This window comes from Dendrobates tinctorius, unplaced genomic scaffold, assembly GCF_039654945.1.
Source record: "Dendrobates tinctorius isolate UK_male_01 unplaced genomic scaffold, ASM3965494v1 ptg000089l, whole genome shotgun sequence".
Taxonomy (NCBI): domain Eukaryota; kingdom Metazoa; phylum Chordata; class Amphibia; order Anura; family Dendrobatidae; genus Dendrobates; species Dendrobates tinctorius.
This window is the reverse complement of record NW_027361757.1, coordinates 18,479,430-18,499,773: the sequence shown is the minus strand read 5'-3', so window position 1 is coordinate 18,499,773 and position 20,344 is coordinate 18,479,430. Positions and strand designations below refer to the sequence as shown.

At 44.8% G+C, this 20,344-nt stretch overlaps 1 protein-coding gene across 1 annotated transcript in view; it reads left to right on the top strand.

Moving 5' to 3' along the window:
* Positions 1 to 19,761, top strand: part of LOC141098247 (uncharacterized) — a 129,735-nt gene extending 109,974 nt beyond the window's left edge. The window contains exons 7-8 of the mRNA XM_073585876.1: positions 11,515 to 11,625; positions 19,482 to 19,761. Of these exons, the coding sequence (XP_073441977.1) occupies positions 11,515 to 11,625; positions 19,482 to 19,500 (130 nt within the window). The 3' untranslated portion in view covers positions 19,501 to 19,761. The remainder of the gene's footprint in view (positions 1 to 11,514; positions 11,626 to 19,481) is intronic.
* The last annotated feature ends 583 nt before the right edge of the window (positions 19,762 to 20,344 follow it).

Below are 20,344 nucleotides of genomic sequence, written 5' to 3'. Positions count from 1 at the left end.
GTTAAAGGACCTTTGTTTATCCCTTACCAATGTTTGTTTAACTTCTGATGAAACTCTATTTTATGCAGCGTTTTTATTGTGCTTTCTCGGGGCCCGTCGTATCAGAGAGTTAGTCTCTTCAAAAATATCAGAACCTTCTGGGCTTATGATTTCAGATTTAAAACTACACGACTGTCACATCATTTTATTCATTAGGACAGTGGTCCCCAACCTTTTTTGCACCAGGGACCGGCTTCAAGCAAGACCACACTTCCATGGCCCGGCAGGGCGGGGATTGAGGTGTGGCAGGGGTGGGGCTTGCTTTGGTCATAAGGGGGCGGGGCTATGGACAGGTTTGTAGTTTAGTAGTGCATACTTATTTAATTATAACATTTATAATGAGAATGTGACACTGGGCTTGTTTTCCTGCAACAAGACGGTCCTATCTAGGGGTGATGGGAGACAGCGACACCCTTGTATGCATGGCTCCGCTCCCACCCTTGTATGCATGGCTCCGCTCCCGCCTTTGTATGCATGGCTCCGCTCCCACCCTTGTATACATGGCTCTGCTTCCACCCTTGTATGCATGGCTGGGCTCCCCTGTCCTCCCCCATCATACTTACCCTCACACCGTCGCTGAACTTCCCTGCATCTCTATCCTGGTGCGTCAGCTTCTTCTTGTGCGGAATAGTCACGTAGTACTGCTCATTAAGGTCAAGAATATGGACGCCATGCCTATGGGAGTGGGGTCGCGTCCATATTCATGACCTTAATGAGCGGTACTACGTGACCGCTCAGCACTAGATGAAGCTGCTGCGCCCAACAGGGATGCAGGAACTGAGGGTGAATATCGATGTCTTCTGGAAGCCGGCGGTTGCAGCTGTCACTACAGTGCTACAGCCGCTGGCTCCCCTTGTGTCCAGCATTCTGAGCCGTGGCTCCGCGGACCGGCAACAGGACTGCAACGGCCCGGTCCTGGGTCGCGGACCGGTGGTTAAGGACCCCTGCATTAGGAAATCCAAGACTGATCAGATAGGTAGGGGGTAGCGATTAAAAATTAATGCTTTTCCTGACCCAGCTATTTGTCCAGTGTTAAATACCAAGAATTGGTTACTAAAATGTTTGTGGTCCCGTATTTATTCATATGGATAACACTCCTGCCACTATTTTTCAGTTTAATTATGTTTTAAAAAGATGTTTGCTATTTTTTGGGGAAAGAACATCTGAAAATTACTTCACATTCTTTTAGAATTGGGGCTGCCACGGAGGCAGCCAGGGCTGGCCTATGTGATTCAAAAATCAAACAGTTGGGTAGATGGGAATCTGGTATATTTAAACTTTATGTTCACCATGACTTATATGAGTATTAACTTTTTTACTTAGAGTGGGTTCACATTGCTTTAGGGGGCAATGCGCTGACTGATCCGTTACATAGGGGCACTAACGCTATGTAACGGATCCGTTAACGCCGCCATTGCCCGCAATGAATCTAACGCATCCTAACGCATGCCAAAATCGGCATGCATTAGCAAGTATGCGTTAATTCATGACGCACCCTCGAACGCTGCATGCATCGTTTTTGGGTGCGTTGGCAGTAACGCACAGTGAACGTACCCATTCGCTGTGCATATAACTGTATGGGCAAACGCATGGTAGCGCTTGGTACCTTAGCGCTACCGTGCGTTAACGCATACCATTAGCCCAAGGTCACTAAAGATGTCAAAAATTGCCCTAACACAATGTGAACCTAGCCTTAATTTTTCAGGTCCAATTGTAGTTTGGATCATATGCCATTCATTTGTTTTCTGGGTTCAGAAGAGAGCCAATCAACGGTCTTACTCAGAGAACTTATCATTCAGTCCTACCACAGTACAAGTTTTTTGGCACAGCATTCGAAGGTTAAGATGGTCTAATTTTGCGCTAAAAATGAATAAATGTGGGGGGCGTGGCCTAGCGCAGATGTGAGCGGACGCTAGGCAGAGGAGCTCTGCCATCAGCTTTATGAAATATCCTTCATCAGGCCGCTTTAACACTGACCTGGGCACATCTATTGGCACAGTGAGTGCCTAAGAGTCGGGAAGAGACGCCCGGAGTACAGAGGAGCGCCGAGATGGGGAGGAGGAGGCAGAAAGATATCGGGGAGGATGGCAGCGTGACTGCACAAGATGGCGCCGGGAAAGTGGAGGAGGCGCGGAGACAATCTGAGAGCTATGGTAAACGGTCACAGATCCTCCAGAAGCTGCAGCGCTTTGCAAGGGAGGAGGAGGGGGACACCAAAGAAGGTATAGTGCTGGAGGGAGAAGGGGTGAGCGATGAAGCCGCAGGAGATGCTGATAACAGGAGAAGAGGGGGAGGGGAAGTCGCTGCCCCTGAGTGTATGTCTGAGGAGGAAGATAGTGGAGCTGATGAGGAGACCCCTGAGAGAGCCAACCTTGAAAGATGTCTTTATGGTGGTGTCGTTCTGCAAAAAGACACTGACTAGATTGAATAGCCGGGTTGATAAGATTAAAGAAGAAATCACTGGCATTAAGGAGGCACTGAACAAGGCAGATACCAGGATGGGTGCTGTGGAAGAGAGGGTGAGCACCACTGAGGACTCTGTAAACAAAATGCAGAAAACTCAGACCCAGCATGCCCAAAAGATATCAGAAGTGCACTTAAAGCAGGACGATTTAGAAAATAGATCAAGGAGGAACAATCTTAGATTTGTGGGCTTTCCGGAAAAAGCAGAGGGCAACGACCCCACCGACTTTATTGAGCAATGGATCCTATCCAAGATTGATAGAGACATGCTTTCCAGGGTGTTCGCTGTGGAGAGAGCACATCGTGTCCCCCTGCGACCCCTCCCACCGGGTAGTGCTCCCCGTACTATGCTGGCCAGGATACTGAATTGCAGGGACAGAGAGACTATCCTCCGGGAAGCCAGGAAGCTGCAGGACCTCACGTTTAATGGAAGCCGTATTGAAATATATCCGGACTATTCAGCAGAGGTCCAGAAAATGAGGATGAAATTTGGCGAGGTCAAGAGAGGAATGAGAGCGCTGGGAGTGAAGTATTCTATGATGTATCCTGCTAAACTGAGAGTAGCAGCGTTGGGGTCTGTTCAGTTCTTCCCGACCCCAGAAGAAGCCGTCAAAAGGATGGAGAACAATCGTTCCAAGCTGGGAGCAGAGAGAGACGGAGACGGATGAAGTAGTGACTCTCGGACATATATCCTTTTTTCTTTTTGATGTGGTGCCCCGAGGTACCTGGTTTTTCAGAACTATTTTTAGGGGTATTGATCCCCGGGTGTTCTTTTTTGCTGATTATTGCAATATCCTTGTTAGAAAATGTTATGCGGCCGGATGAGTATTGATGAGCATTTTTGTTTTTGATGGAGGGAGTGATGGACGCCAAAGGAAGGAGACTCAGTGGCTTTATATGGGTTTGAAATAATTGGGTGCTGGCTGTACCATCTCTCGTTGAAAAGAGAGAATCAGCTAGATTGGGATGGAGGGGAGGGGGGGGAGTGGAGGGGGACAGGGGGGGCCTTGTTATGGGGAAGTTCATATACTGCAATATAATATAGTGACCACAGGAGATTGGTTATATTTTATATTTTTAGGACATAATGAGTGGTGATGCAAAAATTCTAAGTTGGAACGTACGGGGAGTATCAGATCCAAATAAAAGAGCGGCAGTTATGGCAGAAATTAGAAAGCATAACCCAGCTATCACATGTCTATTAGAAACTCACTTGATTAAAGGAAAGGAAAATTGGTTGGGGAAAAAATGGATCACTCGGGCCTATCACTCTATGTATTCGGCTTACGCAAGGGGAGTATCTGTACTGATACACTCTCATACTCATTATGAAGAAATTGATTCTTACATAGATAAGGACGGACAGTTTGTTTCTCTGCACTGTCGAATTTCTGGAATATGCATAATTGTGGTGGCCCTCTATATTCCACCCCCATATTCGAAAAAGAAACTGCAGGAGATTTTTGAGTGGATTGGGGGGAGAGGGGATTGCCCAGTGCTAATATTAGGAGACGTTAATAATGTTATGAATGAGTATTGGGATCGGGCGGGTAACGGGGGAAATTGCTCTAGGAAAGACAGGATGACTCCATTTGGGACATATGTTAGCGAAATGGATATGATAGACTTATGGAGAGTACGTAATGAGGGGAAGAAATGCTTTTCGTGTTATTCGACTTCGTATCACACTTTATCACAAATAGATTTAGCACTGGGTAATAGGGGCATGGACAGAATGGTTGGGACGGTGGAATACTTACAGAGACTTATCTCCGATCACAGGGCAGTTGTGGTTAGTCTGAGAGTGGGAATGGGGAAAGGGAAGAGAGCAGGGGGGACAATTCATCCGGAATGGCTCAAATGTTTAAACATGGGAACTATTAAAAATGATATTGTTGAGTTCTTTCAGTTAAACGAAGGTACTGCGGATCCACTTATAGTATGGGACGCCATGAAAGCTTACTTGCGGGGACTATTCATACGAGATATCTCGAGGCAGAAGACACGAACGAGGCAGGTAAACCAAGAGGCAGCAGATAGGCTCAGCAGGGCAGAGGAAGAAATGATAGTTAGACCCAATGCCGACACCCAAAACGCATTAAAAGAAGCACAAGAGAAAGTAAATAAGTTATATCTACAAGGGATAGATAAGAAAAGGGCATTCCGAAAAGCATTGTTCTATGAAGAGGGGGAAAAGGTGGGACACTTATTATCAGTGATTACTGCAGCGCAGAAAAAACCCTCACAAATATATGAAATTGTCACTAAAGATGGGGCAGTCCATAAGGACACCACCGGGATATTGGAATGTTTTAAGGAATATTATGTAGAATTGTATACTTCGGAATTGAGGGCCTCGGATCTGGAGATGGATAGATACTTACAAGAGATAGTTACCTAAGTTAGATGATATTGATAAACAAAACTTGGAAGAATTATTTACTGTGGAAGAGGTAGAGAAGGCTATCCTATCATTAACAAATGACAGGTCACCTGGATCTGACGGGATCCCGGGAGAAGTGTACAAAGAGTTAATAGAAATTGTAGTGCCTAAACTTAAGCATGTACTTGAGGTGGCAGCAGAGAAGGGGGTATTGCCAAGATCTATGAGGGAGGCTGTAATCGTGGTGATTCCTAAGGAAGGGAAAGATGCCTCATCCGTAGAATCCTATAGACCAATCTCGTTATTGACATCAGATGTTAAAATACTAGCCAAAATGTTGGCGATAAGAATGTCTAGAGTTGTCCCAAAATTGATACATCCAGACCAATCAGGGTTCTTACAAAATAGATCCACCGCCATTAACCTGCGAAGACTGTTTTTAAATATTCAAATCCCAGCAGATAATAGGGGGGAAAGGGTGGTGGCCTCACTGGACGCACGGAATGCATTTGACAGGGTAGAGTGGAAGTATTTATGGGCAGTATTGAAATGTATGGGATTTGGGCATAGATTTATCTCCTGGGTTAAGTTACTGTATGTAGACCCGAAAGGATATATTAGGATTAATGGGAAGACCTCGGAGGCATTTGGGTTGTTCAGAGGAACTCGTCAGGGATGTCCATTGTCACCGTTATTGTTTGCTGTAGCGATGGAACCGTTAGCGATTAAAATTTGTAACTCCAAAGAAATACAAGGCTTTAGATATGGGGAATTGGAGGAAAAGATCGCCCTATACGCGGATGATATACTCCTGTTCTTAAAAGACGGCGGAGAAGCACTGACTGAGGTCATGGGTCTTATAGGGAAATTTGGATACTTTTCCGGATTGAGAATTAATTGGGACAAGTCATGTATCATGGGGGTTGATAGAGAGTTGGGAGGTCGAGATGTGGGGGGGGGCAGTTGGACACTTGAAAGTAGTTAAGGAGTTTAAATACCTCGGAATATGGGTATCTATGCCTGTATCTAGATTTCTCGAACTAAACTTGGACCCATTACTAGTTAAATTCAAAGTTAAGATGACAGCATGGTGTAAACTAGTACTATCAATAGTGGGGATGATGAATCTAATTAAAATGATTATGATGCCTCAGTTGATGTATGTCCTCCATAATGCCCCGGTTTGGATCCCAAAGAAAAAATTTTACAAAATTAATACCATTTTTAGAGAATTGATCCGGGGGAAAAAACAAGCAAAAATTAAATTGGAAATACTGCAAAGGGGGAAGGAAGAGGGTGGGTTGGCGGCGCCAAATCCATGGATATACTTTGTAGCAACGCAGGGGCAGCACTTTAGGGGCTGGCGAGAGGAGGGGAACCTGAGCGTTATGGGGAAAATTTTGGCCCAACTGACCAACAAGAGAACATTGGTACAGAGCCTAGAAGCAGGAAGCTTTGGGAGATTAGGGAAGGACATGCCCACATTTGGACTAATGCACAAAATATGGCAACATATCAAAATTCTTAGAAGAGTTGAGGAATTGACGATATACACACCTATCTGGGATAATGTGAACCTTTCGGAACTATATAAACTGAAGGACTTTATTGATTGGGAGAGGAGAGGTTTGCAATATGTGTGGCAACTATTGGAGGGGTCCGAGATCAAGCCTTTTACTGTCCTAAAAGAAGAGTTTGGACTCCCATGTAGTGGGGAATTTCGATATTTCGGTCTCAGGCATGCATTTCAAGCGCAGAAACAGACAACGAATATGACAGTACAGAGGGATGTGGTATTGGACTATGTGTGTGCGTCCGGGGGTACGAGAGGTGTTATCTCTACCATCTATAGAGATTTATTATACTCTTACTTGGCTGGGTTTCCTCTAACAGTAAAATCTAAATGGGAGAGAGAAGTGGGGGAAATAGTAGATGAAACATGGGAGTCTATTTTAGAGTATATACCTAAACTCTCTTTGAGTGAGCCAGGTAGGATATCGCAATTATATATTGTACATAGAACATATAAGACCCCAGAACTTATGAGGAAAATGGGCTTGAGGGACAATGCGGAGTGTCCAAGATGTGGGTATGAACCTGCGGGAATGCTTCATATGCTCTGGTCTTGTCCAAGACTCTCATCATACTGGGAGGAGGTTATAGGGCTTGTTGAGAAGATATACCGATGTGATATAGGAAGGGATCCAATAACGTGTGTGTTGGGGTACGTGGAGGAGGTGTCGGTGGGGAATGCCTATAAGTCCATCATAGCAAAACTCTTATATATCGCCCGTAAGCTGATAGCACAAAAATGGATCGATGCTGAGCCCCCAACGATTGGGGAGTTTGTTACTCGTGTGAATAACGTAATCCGATTGGAAGAGAGAATTTATAGAAGGCGACATACAGAAACACACTTTGAAAAACTCTGGGCCATGTGGTTACAGTGGAGACAATCACATTGAGAAAGTTTGTATTGCAGTTGTGAAGGGGGGGAGGGAGGAGGGAGGAGGTTGGGTTTGTTTTTCTTCTTCCCTTTTTTTTTTTCTTTTCTTTTTCATGACGGGGAGGAAATTGAATGTCGTGTATTTTTCTATATGCAATGGAGATGATTTGAAAGCTTTGCCTAAATGTAATTATAACGACATTTGAATATAATAAAAAATCTTTGGTTTAAAAAAAAAAAATGAATAAATGTGTTGAGTTATTCCCTATTCCCAATTTGGTCATATTTCATGTAGGCGGGAATGATATCGGGAAAATTAAAAGTTTAGATTTGTTGGCATTTATGAGATCTGATATAGCCTGTCTTAAACAGACTTTCCCATATACAGGTTTTGTTTTTTTCTGAGATCATTCCCAGGCTTCTATGGGGAAGGAATAAATTGCACTTTATGGATAAAATCCACAAAAGAGTAAATAGGGGAATGGAGAAATTTTTACCCCTTGTTAATGGCTTTTCTTTTAGGCATGAAGATATTGAGGGTTTTCTTCCTGGTTTATTTAGACAAGATATGGTCCACCTCTCAGATACTGGACTTGACATTTTTAATTTAAATTTACAATCAATGGTCGAAAAATGGCTGTATTGTTTTGGGGGGGCCACACCTCGATGAGCTGTGGCTGTTGAGAAAATCGCCCATTTTATGGGTGGATTGGTCTTTTGGTTTGGTATTGTAGGTTATTTATATGAATTATTTATTGAATTTTTGGATGTTATTTAAATTTAAGTAACCCAAAATAATACTCACGGCCATTTTTCTTTCATTAAAAGACGTGTTTTGTATTTATTGAATGAATCGGTCTTGTGTGGCCATGGTAGCCCTCCCTGTAAATAACAATAAAATATAGGGGGGGGGTCACATGGCTACACAGGCCATGATATTTCCTCCATTTTGTCGCATATTGCCTGTATTAATTTTCCTCACAGAAGGGTCATTCAGAGGTCAGCTGAGTAGCTCTGGTTACCTATGAGTGGTTTGAACTGGTTCTGACTGGCTCTCTTGGCGCCCAATTTAACGTTTTTTTTATTGGTTGTGGCTGTTTTGGTGGGCCTTTTAAAGAATATATACAGTTGTGGCCAAAAGTATTGACACCCCTGCAATTCTGTCAGATAATACTCAGTTTCTTCCTGAAAATTATTGCAAACACAAATTCTTTGATATTATTATCTTCATTTAATTTGTCTTAAATGAAAAAAGACAAAAAGAATTGTCCTAAAGCCAAATTGGATATAATTCCACACCAAACATAAAAAAGAGGGTGGACAAAAGTATTGGCACTGTTCGAAAAATCATGTGATGCTTCTCTAATTTGTGTAATTAACAGCACCTGTAACTTACCTGTGGCACCTAACAGGTGTTGGCAATAACTAAATCACACTTGCAGCCGGTTGACATGGATTAAAGTTGACTCAACCTCTGTCCTGTGTCCTTGTGTGTGCCACATTGAGCATGGAGAAAAGAAAGAAGACCAAAGAACTGTCTGAGGACTTGAGAAACCAAATTGTGAGGAAGCATGAGCAATCTCAAGGCTACAAGTCCATCTCCAAAGACCTGAATGTTCCTGTGTCTACTGTGCGCAGTGTCATCAAGAAGTTTAAAGCCCATGGCACTGTGGCTAACCTCCCTTGATGTGGACGGAAAAGAAAAATTGACAAGAGATTTCAACGCAAGATTGTGCGGATGTTGGATAAAGAACCTCGACTAACATCCAAACAAGTTCAAGCTGCCCTGCAGTCCGAGGGTACAACAGTGTCAACCCGTACTATCCGTAGGTGTCTGAATGAAAAGGGACTGTATGGTAGGAGACCCAGGAAGACCCCACTTCTTACCCCGAGACATAAAAAAGCCAGGCTGGAGTTTGCCAAAACTTACCTGAAAAAGCCTAAAACGTTTTGGAAGAATGTTCTCTGGTCAGATGAGACAAAAGTAGAGCTTTTTGGGCAAAGGCATCAACATAGAGTTTACAGGAGAAAAAAAGAGGCATTCAAAGAAAAGAACACGGTCCCTACAGTCAAACATGGAGGAGGTTCCCTGATGTTTTGAGGTTGCTTTGCTGCCTCTGGCACTGGACTGCTTGACCGTGTGCATGGCATTATGAAGTCTGAAGACTACCAACAAATTTTGCAGCATAATGTAGGGCCCCGTGTGAGAAAGCTGGGTCTCCCTCAGAGGTTATGGGTCTTCCAGCAGGACAATGACCCAAAACAAACTTCAAAAAGCACTAGAAAATGGTTTGAGAGAAAGCACTGGAGACTTCTAAGGTGGCCAGCAATGAGTCCAGACCTGAATCCCATAGAACGCCTGTGGAGAAATCTAAAAATGGCAGTTTGGAGAAGGCACCCTTCAAATATCAGGGACCTGGAGCAGTTTGCCATAGAAGAATGGTCTAAAATTCCAGCAGAGCATTGTAAGAAACTCATTATTGATGGTTACTGGAAGCAGTTGGTCGCAGTTATTTTGGCTAAAGGTTGTGCAACCAAGTATTAGGCTGAGAGTGCCAATACTTTTGTCTGGCCCATTTTTGGAGTTTTGTGTGAAATGATCAATGTTTTGCTTTTTGCTTCATTCTCTTTTGTGTTTTTTCATGTAAGACAAATTAAATGAAGATAATAATACCAAAGAATTTGTGTTTGCAATCATTTTCAGGAAGAAACTGAGTATTATCTGACAGAATTGCAGGGGTGTCAATACTTTTGGCCACAACTGTAAAGCCCTGTTTTAGGTTCATTCCCTCATTAGCAAGTCCCTGTGAAGAAAGAAGATTCCCCCACCCTCCCTCCCTCTGAGTTTATTTCTTTTTGTCATGATGTTTTATTTGAGGGAAAATCGCCCATTTTATGGGTGTTAGGGCTGGCGGAACGCACCAAATTTTAAAATAATAGTAGGTGCTTTCGCTGCCCGGGGTCCACCGTGCAGAGGTGTTACACTGCTGCTAAGCAATGGTGGATGCACAATATGGCGTTATAACACACGCGGGTTGAACATCACCCGGTGTGTGCTGGGCGGACTCTGTTACGTCAGAGTGGTCGAAGCACTAAACACAAATACGGAGCCTGTTCAAGCTCACAGAGCTCAGCGAGATGCATGCTCGGTATACGGTCACAGGACTCTGGCCCAAGACACAGGGTCAGTGTCCCTCTAGACCTACCGTGTGTGCGGCGTCGCAGCCGCGAATGCCAATAACTGCTGCAGACTCCAGCGAGGCGACAGACACTGCCGCGGTACGACAATGCCCTGTAATAAGCCACACTATCGGATGCTAGTACAGTGGAATGATATGCACCGTGGCCTGTAGCTTGCCACTGACTGGCGCTGACTCTACACTGTGTGCAGAATTATTAGGCAAATGAGTATTTTGATCACATCATCCTTTTTATACATGCTGTCCTACTCCAAGCTGTATAGGCTTGAAAGCCAACTGCCAATTATGTAAATCAGGTGATTTGCATCTCTGTAATGAGGAGGGGTATGGTCTAATGACATCAAAACCCTATATAAGGTGTGCTTAATTATTAGGCAACTTCCTCTCCTTTGGCAAAATGGGTCAGAAGAGAGATTTGACGGACTCTGAAAAGTCAAAAATTGTGAGATGTCTTGCAGAGGGATGCAGCAGTCTTGAAATTGCCAAACTTTTGAAGTGTGATCACCGAACAATCAAGCGTTTCATGGCAAATAGCCAACAGGGTCGTAAGAAGCGTATTGATAAAAAAAGGCGCAAAATAACTGCCCATGAATTGAGGAAAATCAAGCATGAAGCTGCCAAGATGCCATTTGCCACCAGTTTTACCATATTTTAAAGCTGCCATTTTTCTTCCATTAAAAGATGTGTTGTGTATTTATTTATTGAATGAATCGGTCTTGTGTGGCCATGGAGTGTGTTGTGTGTGAATCACAAGAAATGATGAATGTGGATATATATTTCTGCTGTGTCCAGCACCTTCAGATGCACTGACACATCCTGATACACAAGTGCAATCACTTCTTATCATCGCTGTAATTCTATTGCGCGCTCACCTTGTTTTTTTCTGCTTATAGAATCAATCATATAATGCGCTTTTTTTTCCACCAATCATATAATGCGCTTTTTTTTCCACCAATCATATAATGCGCTTTTTTTTCCACCAGGCCTGATCTCATACATGGTGAGATTAAGAGAGGAGACAGAAACTCCATGATTGTGTTTGGACAGAATGTAAGCAGAGAAAACGCTTGGTCCAGTCTGTATGTCTTAAACAGGTAAATGCTATGTTAAGAGGTTTTCCATTTTATTGTGAGATTATACTATATATTTGAAGTCTTCATTTATTTGAAGACCTGTTTCCTTTCATTAAATAGAAGAAACAATCTAGTTCATACAAACTGAAAACTTACCTGTAAACCTAATGCTTGAAGCAAACACCACATGCAAAAAAGCTGAAGTTGAAAAGAGGATGGCTTCTACAAATGTATAATGAGCCTAAATGCACATCAAAATCCACAATAGACTACCTTAAAAGGCACAAGCTGAAGGTTTTACAATGACCCTCACAGTCCCCTCATCTGATCATCATTGAAAATCTGTGGCTAGACCTCAAAATAGCAGTGCATGCAAGACAGCCCAGAAATCCCTAGACAATCATCCATGAGCTAACTATATCAGCAGCACAAATCTCCCCCAAGCTCCTGGCATTTTTTTATACAATGTGTAAGGGTGCTTTCACACTGTATTCAGACACCCAATTGTTGCCACCGTTGGTGCTTGCGGCCGATCCACTGCAAAACAGTGTTCGGGCATATGTGCCAATGGGGCCATAGACTGTAATGGTGCAGGCAGCGAGAACATTTGCTCGGTCATGCATAATTTTCAGGAATATTCACCTGCCGGAGGTGGAAAATCAGACATACAAGTCTATGCCTGGGTATACGCTTCCAGTAGGTGTACACGCCTGAAAATGATGCACGACAGAGCAAACATTAATTCTGTCGGCACCATTATAGTCTATGGACACATCAGCACATACGTCCAAATCCCGTTTTGCGGGGGGTTCGGACAGAAGCCTCGACAAAGCCAATGAACAGGAGCCTGAATGCAGTGTGAAAGCACTCTAATTAAAGAGTAGCAATTTGGAGCACAGACTTTTTTTGCATAGGTGATAGATTGAATTGCATAGAATTATTGCAAATATCTTGCAATGAGATGTATTATCCGACTATCCCAGTATCTCTGAGTATGAGCTAAATTATTTCCATTCACTCACAGCAATTTGGAAAATGGTGAGGAGTTGATTTAACTGAGAACTGTGTAATGCTTTTAATCTCATGTGGTGGTGCTGCAGGGGATTTAAACATTTGTTAATGGGTTGAACCACGTATTACAGCTGATTGTTGAGTATCACCCCAAATTCTATTTACTGTCATGGCATTGTGACATTAAAGGGATTGTTCACTACCTGGAAAACCTCTGTTTAAATAATGTAACAACAGGTAAAATAAAACTAACAGATACTCACCGGCGGCACTGAAGCGATATCTGCGCTGGGTCTCCCATGACATTGTTATGCCACATGAGCATGGCAGCCGGTCAGCATCCTGTTGGGCTGCTGTACTCTTACTTGTTCCGCTTGTCCGAGGTTCATCAGAAGGAAGTGAGAGCGCAGCAGCTGAACAGCGGCCACTGATTGGCTGCATCGCTTATGTGGCACCGCAATGTCACTGGAAACCTGTTGCTGACATCGCTTGGATGCCAGTGCAGGAGGTGAAAATTTGTTATTTTTAATATACAAGGGGACTACTTTATCTAAAAAGGGGTGTCCAGGTATTGGACTACCTCTTTTAAAGGGATTGTCAACTTTTGGCAATTCCTTTCTGTTAGAAATATGTGGCACCATACGTGAACAAGCACAGGTAATATTAATACAAATTAATACGTTGGTGTCAGGATCCTGTCAGCGCCGGCATGCAGCCTCCGCTGAGCAGGGACTCAACCGCACTGTAGGGGGGCCCGGGGTCAGGTACAGCCGGAAAGTACAGATACACAGGACCTGTGGACGCTGAAGTTTAGCAAGCAGTCACAGGACCTATGGTCATGTGACTGCAAGGGGGCAGGGCTTAGCGTCCTGCATTCAGAGATGGCAGGACACTATACAGAAATACTCAGAGTCAGGCAAAACGGAGGTCATACACAGAGATATCAGTAAAGTACCAGGGATGAGACAGAACAGATAGTCAGGGCCAAGCAGAAGTCAAAACCAAACAGACATAGAAGGTACCAAGCAGAATCCAAAGCAATATCCAGAGAACAGACCGAGTCGTACACAGTGAATCAAGCAACCAGAACACAGCACAAACACACTCAGGGGTCACCACACAATGCCAAGGGCGAAAGTATAACTGACGGGGATGGGAGTTTCCTGAGGCTATAAGAAGCCTCTCCCAGAACCAGGGAGAGGCCACAATCATAGCCCCAGGTGTGCAGGTAAGCCTGCACTAGGATCACAACCTTTAACCCCAGAAATGCCAGTCATCAGCACTAGTTCCAGACATTAACCCCACGTGTGCGAGTCAAACCCGCACTGAGATCATGACAGTACCCCCCTCTCAATGGGGGGCCTCTGGACCCCCAGGCTTGCCCTGGTACTTAGCATGGAAAGCCCGCACCAGGCGATCAGCAAACATCAACCGGGCCGGTACCCAGGACCTGTCTTCCGGTCCATACCCCTTCCAATGAACCAGGTACTGTACCGACTGCCGTACCAACCTGGAATCTACGATATGACCAACCTCATACTCCACCTGCCCCAAAACCTCGACCAAAACAGGAGGAGCAGCGGACTCGGAGTCTCCCTGGACTGCTTCAAAATGTTTCAGTAGAGATTTGTGGAAGACGTTAGGGATCTTGAAAGAGGGTGGAAGGCACAGCCTATACGCCACTGGATTGATTTTTTCCACAATCTTGTATGAGCCAATGAATTTGGGCCCCAACTTCCTGAATGAACCTTCAACTTAATGTTTCTCGTGGAGAGCCAAACCTTGTCTCCAACCTGAAACGTGGGTCCTGGTGTTCGTTTCCTGTCCGCAAAAAACTGAAGGTTCATTCAGGAAGTTGGGGCCCAAATTCATTGGCTCATACAAGATTGTGGAAAAAATCAATCCCTGAGACCTAGATATACTCCGCTGAACTTCTGCCCACATATTCTGTAATCGCTGAACAGAGCCCTCAGCCCCGGGACACCCCGAGTCCAGACGAGAAAACTCACCAAAATGAGGACTGAACCCATAATTGATCAAAAAAGGAGTCATACCCGTGGATTGACTCACCCGACTATTGAAGGCAAATTCAGCCAACGGCAGTGCATCGCACCAGTCATTCTGTCTAGCAGAGGTTAGACACCTGAGGATCTGTTCCAGGGACTGGTTAGTGCGCTCCGTCTGACCATTGCTCTCTGGATGGTATGCAGATGAAAAGGACAGAGACATCCCTAATTTTTTGCAGAAAACACGCCAAAACTTAGCCACAAACTGCACACCACGATCAGACACCACATTTAGGGGTACCCCATGCAACCGGATCACATGTTGCACAAACAACCTGGACAACGTCTCAGCTGACGGTAGTGCGGACAGGGGTACAAAATGAGCCTGCTTAGAAAACCTGTCCACCACTACCCATACCACTGTACTACCCTTAGATGGAGGGAGATTGGTAACAAAATCCATGGATAAGTGAGTCCATGGTCTTTCGGGCACTGCCATGGGCATCAGCTCCCCTGCCGGCCGGCTATGAGAGCTTTTAGAATGAGCGCAGACCCCACAACCAGCAATTCATTTTTTTATGTCCGAACCAAGGGTAGGCCACCAAAAGATCCTAGCCACCGCCAGACGCATGGCTGAAATATCAGGGTGAGCACTCAGCTTGGATTCATGGAACTCCTGCAAGAGTTTCAGGCGAAGTTGCTCTGGGACAAACAATTTCCCCTCCGGCTTGGCCGCCGGGGCCTGCGACTGGGCCCCCTGAATTTCCCGTTCCAATTCAGACGAGACCTCTGCTATCACAACCCCAGGGTGAAGAATGGAGGACGGTGGCTCAGGGAGCGACACCGGCTGAAAACTGTGCGATAAGGCGTCAGCCTTGACATTCTTAGATCCTGGACGAAATGTAATCGTAAACTGAAAACGGGAAAAAAAAAGTGACCAACGGGCCTGTCTGGGCGTTAGTCTTTTAGCAGACTCAATGTATGACAAATTTTTGTGATCCGTGATCACCGTAACCGGGTGACTGGCCCCCTCCAAAAAGTGCCTCCATTCTTCAAACGCCAATTTGACTGCAAGAAGCTCTCTATTGCCTATGTCGTAATTTCTTTCCGCAGCAGAGAACTTCTTGGAAAAGAAAGCACATGGTCTGAGGTTGGTTAGATTGGCAGGCCCTTGGGACAACACTGCCCCCACCTCAGAGGCGTCCACTTCCACGACGAATGGTTTGGACGGATCTGGCTGTACTAACACGGGAGAGAACATAAAGCTTCTTTTCAGGGTCGCAAAGGCCTCTTTTGCGAGCGAGGACCAGTTTCTCACATCTGCACCTTTACAAGTAAGATCTGTGAGTGGTTTGACCACCTGTGAAAACCCCGGAATAAATTTGCGGTAATAATTGGCGAACCCCAAGAAGCGCTGAAGACTCTTAAGGTCTCGGGATTGCACCCAATCCGCAATGGCCTGCACCTTCTTGGGGTCCATGCGAAAACCCTCACAGGACATAATTAATCCCAAAAAAGACAATTCTCTAACAAAAAACACACATTTCTCCAATTTGGCATACAGATGATTTTCCCTCAGTCTTTGGAGAACGGTTCGTACATGATTCAGAGGAGATTGACTGTCGGGAGAGTATATCAGAATATCGTCTAAGTAAATAACAACAAAACGACCAATGAGATCTGAGAATACCACGTTGATGAAATTCTGAAATACGGCTGGGGCATTGGTAAGACCAAACGGCATGACTAAATTTTCAAACAGTCCCTTGGTCGTGAAGAACGCGGTTTTCAATTCATCCCCCTCCCGGACCCTTATCAAATTATATGCCCCCCAAAGATCCAGTTTGGAGAACCATTTTGCCCCTGAAAGTTGGTTACACAAATCGGAAATCAACGGAAAGGGGTACGTATTTCGTACAGTAATCTTGTTGAGCTCACGAAAATCGAGGCAGGGACGTAAACCACCATCTTTTTTCTTTACAAAAAATAAACCCTGCCGCCACAGGTGAGACTGAGGGATGTATGTGTCCTTTGCGAAGGCTCTCAGCAATGTAATCCTTCATGGCCAAGCGCTCAGGGCCAGATAAATTAAACAGACGGGCTTTAGGCAATTTAGCCCCCGGGACTAACTCGATAGCGCAGTCAAAGGGTCTATTTGGCGGCAACGTCTCGGCCTCGCTTTCAGAGAACACATCTTCGAATTCTTTCAGGTACTCTGGAATACCTTCCAGCTCGACAGATGATACAGATTTAACAGGTTCAACCAATAGTGCAGACTTATCACATAACATCGAATCATTAAACCCCCACTGAACAATCTCCCCCGTTTTCCAGTTAATGACTGGGTTATGGCGTTGTAACCAGGGCATGCCCAACACCAATCCTGCTGGTAGATTGTCCAGAACCAAACAACTTAATTTTTCCACATGGGTAGCACCCACTTTGAGCGAAAACAAGTCAGACATAAAGAGAATTCCCTCTTTAGTGAGGGAGGAGGAGTCAATGGCCACCACTTTGATCGAAACCTTAAGTCTAACTGTCCCTATCTTACAGCGTGTGACCAATTGGGAGTCAATGAGATTGATGGATGATCCGCAGTCCACGAAAGCTGTAGAGGGAAAACAACATTCGTCCACTAACAGTTCCACATGAAGCAACACCTTAGAAAACGAGGAAAAGGGTACCTGAGGGTCTGAGTAGTCTCCCCGCTGACTACCCAGACCTAGTCGTTTCCCGTCGACCGGGTTGAGGATGGACAATCAGGACACTCCCTTTTCCAACGTCCCGTTTTACCACAGTAGAAGCATAACTGCTTTTCTCTCTGGCGTTGTCTCTCCTTTTCCTTCAGGGAGAGAGCCCCTACGTCCATCGGCACAGAAACAGTCTCTTTTCCACTAGGGAACAATGGAGTCTCCGCCTGTATCACCCCCCGGCCCGCAGCCTGTGGTCCATCCGGACGGCCTGGGTCATGGCGTCCTCGAGTGAGTTAGGTGGGGGATGTAATGCCAAGACATCCTGTAACCGCTCGGACAAGCCTCTGCGAAAGAGTCCTCGGAGTGCGGCATCGTCCCAAGAGACCTCTGCGGCCCAGCGGCGGAATTCTGTACAAAACCACTCAGTCGAGTGTTTCCCCTGACAGACACTCATCACCATGTCCTCTGCCAATCGCACTCGGTCCGGCTCATCATATATGTGCCCGAGGGCCTCAAAAAACGCATTCACAGATACTTTCTCAGGGGCAGTGGGAGGAAGGGAGAAAGCCCAAGCTTGTGGGGACCCTCTTAACAGAGACATAATGACCCCAACCTTCTGACTTTCGTCCCCAGAGGAACGTGGCCTCAAACTAAAGAAGAGTTTGCACCCCTCCATGAAGACCCTGAATTCCTTTTTGTTCCCAGAAAAGAAATCAGGCAGTTTAACAGGTGGTTCTGGGGACACCAAAAAAACATCACTTGCCCCAGCCCCCAGAGACCCAGCAGCTAAAGCCCCCCGTCTCAGAAACCTGCTGCTGAGAACAAGCCAGAGCTTGCTGCTCCAGAGATAAACCCTGAAACATCTGACTCAGATTTTTCATTTGCTCAGCAAAAGATTGTATGGGATCCATATTTCTCAGCAGAGAATGAAAAAAAAAAACCCAAAAACTTAACGGTCAGTTATAATGTCAGGATCCCGTCAGCGCCGGCGTGCAGCCTCCGCTGAGCAGGGACTCAACTGCACTGTAGAGGAGCCTGGGGTCAGGTACAGCTGGAAAGTACAGATACACAGGACCTGTGGATGCTGAAGTTTAGCAAGCAGTCACAGGACCTACGGTCATGTGACTGCAAGGGGGCGGGGCTTAGCATCCTGCTTTCAGAGATGGCAGGACACTATACAGCAATACTCAGAGTCAGGCAAAATGGAGGTCATACACAGAGATATCAGTAAAGTACCAGGGATGAGACAGAACGGATAGTCAGGGCCAAGCAGAAGTCAAAACCAAACAGACATAGAAGGTACCAAGCAGAATCCAAAGCAATATCCAGAGAACAGACCGAGTCGTACACAGAGAATCAAGCAACCAGAACACAGCACAAACACACTCAGGGGTCACCACACAATGCCAAGGGCGAAAGTATAACTGATGGGGATGGGAGCGTCCTGAGGCTATAAGGAACCAGGGAGAGGCCACAATCATAGCCCCAGGTGTGCAGGTAAGCCTGCACTGGGATCACAACCTTTAACCCCAGAAATGCCAGTCATCAGCACTGGTTCCAGACATTAACCCCACGTGTGCGAGTCAAACCCGCACTGAGATCATGACAGTTGGATCTTGTTGGGTGATAATGGCTAACATCAGATATAGACAATCATTGAATAGTTTACATGGAAGACCAAATTAAAAAAAGATGTCTAAGACTAGAAAAAGATGTTTTTTCCCCAGAAGCTGTACTACAATTGCACATGGATTCCGTTAAGTATTGCACTTCATCTCCATTCAAGTCAATAAAGGAGAGCTGCAATACCATACACAACCTATGGACAAGTGTGATGCTGTTTCTAGAAAAAAGCAGACTTTTTTTTACTAATCCCAAGCAACCTTTTATCCTGGGCAGGGATGGGGTTTTAATTAGTCATGATGGGCAGCCGCTGAGTTATAGTTTATGTAGAGGGAGTTGGTACTATAGTCTCCATTCATGTGGTTTAGTTCTATTTGTTATAGAAAACCACAGATGAAGATCTAGATTTTATAAGCCATAGATCTGGCGAGTAAAGGAAGGGGCCTAAAGCACAGATCATATCGTGCCCACGGGCCCCAGAGTTGTAAATTCAGGAGAACACTTGTATACATATACAATCTGAATGCATCTTATGTATTTACAGGAAAGAAGAAGATATGTGAATACTCAAGCTATAAATGGCCGGGACACAAGAAGGGAATATAGAAGACAAAACAGAGTGTATCAGCATGTGGGAAATGTTATGTGAATGTACAGAATGTTACGACATTTGTAAGGATTTATGTCAGTTCGCATTAATATTTAGGTAGCACAGCTGTCTGTGTATGTACTCTGCATGTGTGCTCCTATGAAGCGCTCATTATTTATTAGCTATAACTCTTACTGTAGGACACATGAAGACAGGCAACATCATTGGACTTAACTCAGCCAAAGTAAAATGTTTTGGCCACAAACGGCCTTCATCAATTACAGACTGAAAGCAGTGAAGTGGATTCGCGGGAATCCTATGTGCATAGGTAGGACACGTATCGGTATTGTAAAGACTGTAATAAGGGGGATATTACCGGAAAGAGTCCGAGAATCGTAATGCATACATGTGTCTTGTAGTGACACGGTATCTACCGTTTGTCTGTACCGCGTCACTACCTATGCGCTTAGGATTCCCACTAATCCACTTCACTGCTTTCAGTCTGTAATTGATGAAGGCCGTTTGTGGCCGAAACGTTTTGCTTTGGCTGCATTAAAAAAGTCATCAAAATTCATCTCTAAGTTGAGTGCCTAGTTTATTATATTGTGATATTAGGTCTCATGCATACAGCTCTATGCAGCTCAGAGCTTGCCCAGTGCTTTAATAAAGCAGTGTACATAAGGATATAAGGGCTAGTGTATTATACTGGCTCATGTTCCCTGGTTTGCATCACAAATATAGAGGTAGAACACATTTTTTACACAAACTGGAAATATTTGTAACGACATGTAAGCAATAGACACACACACTTAGTTAAT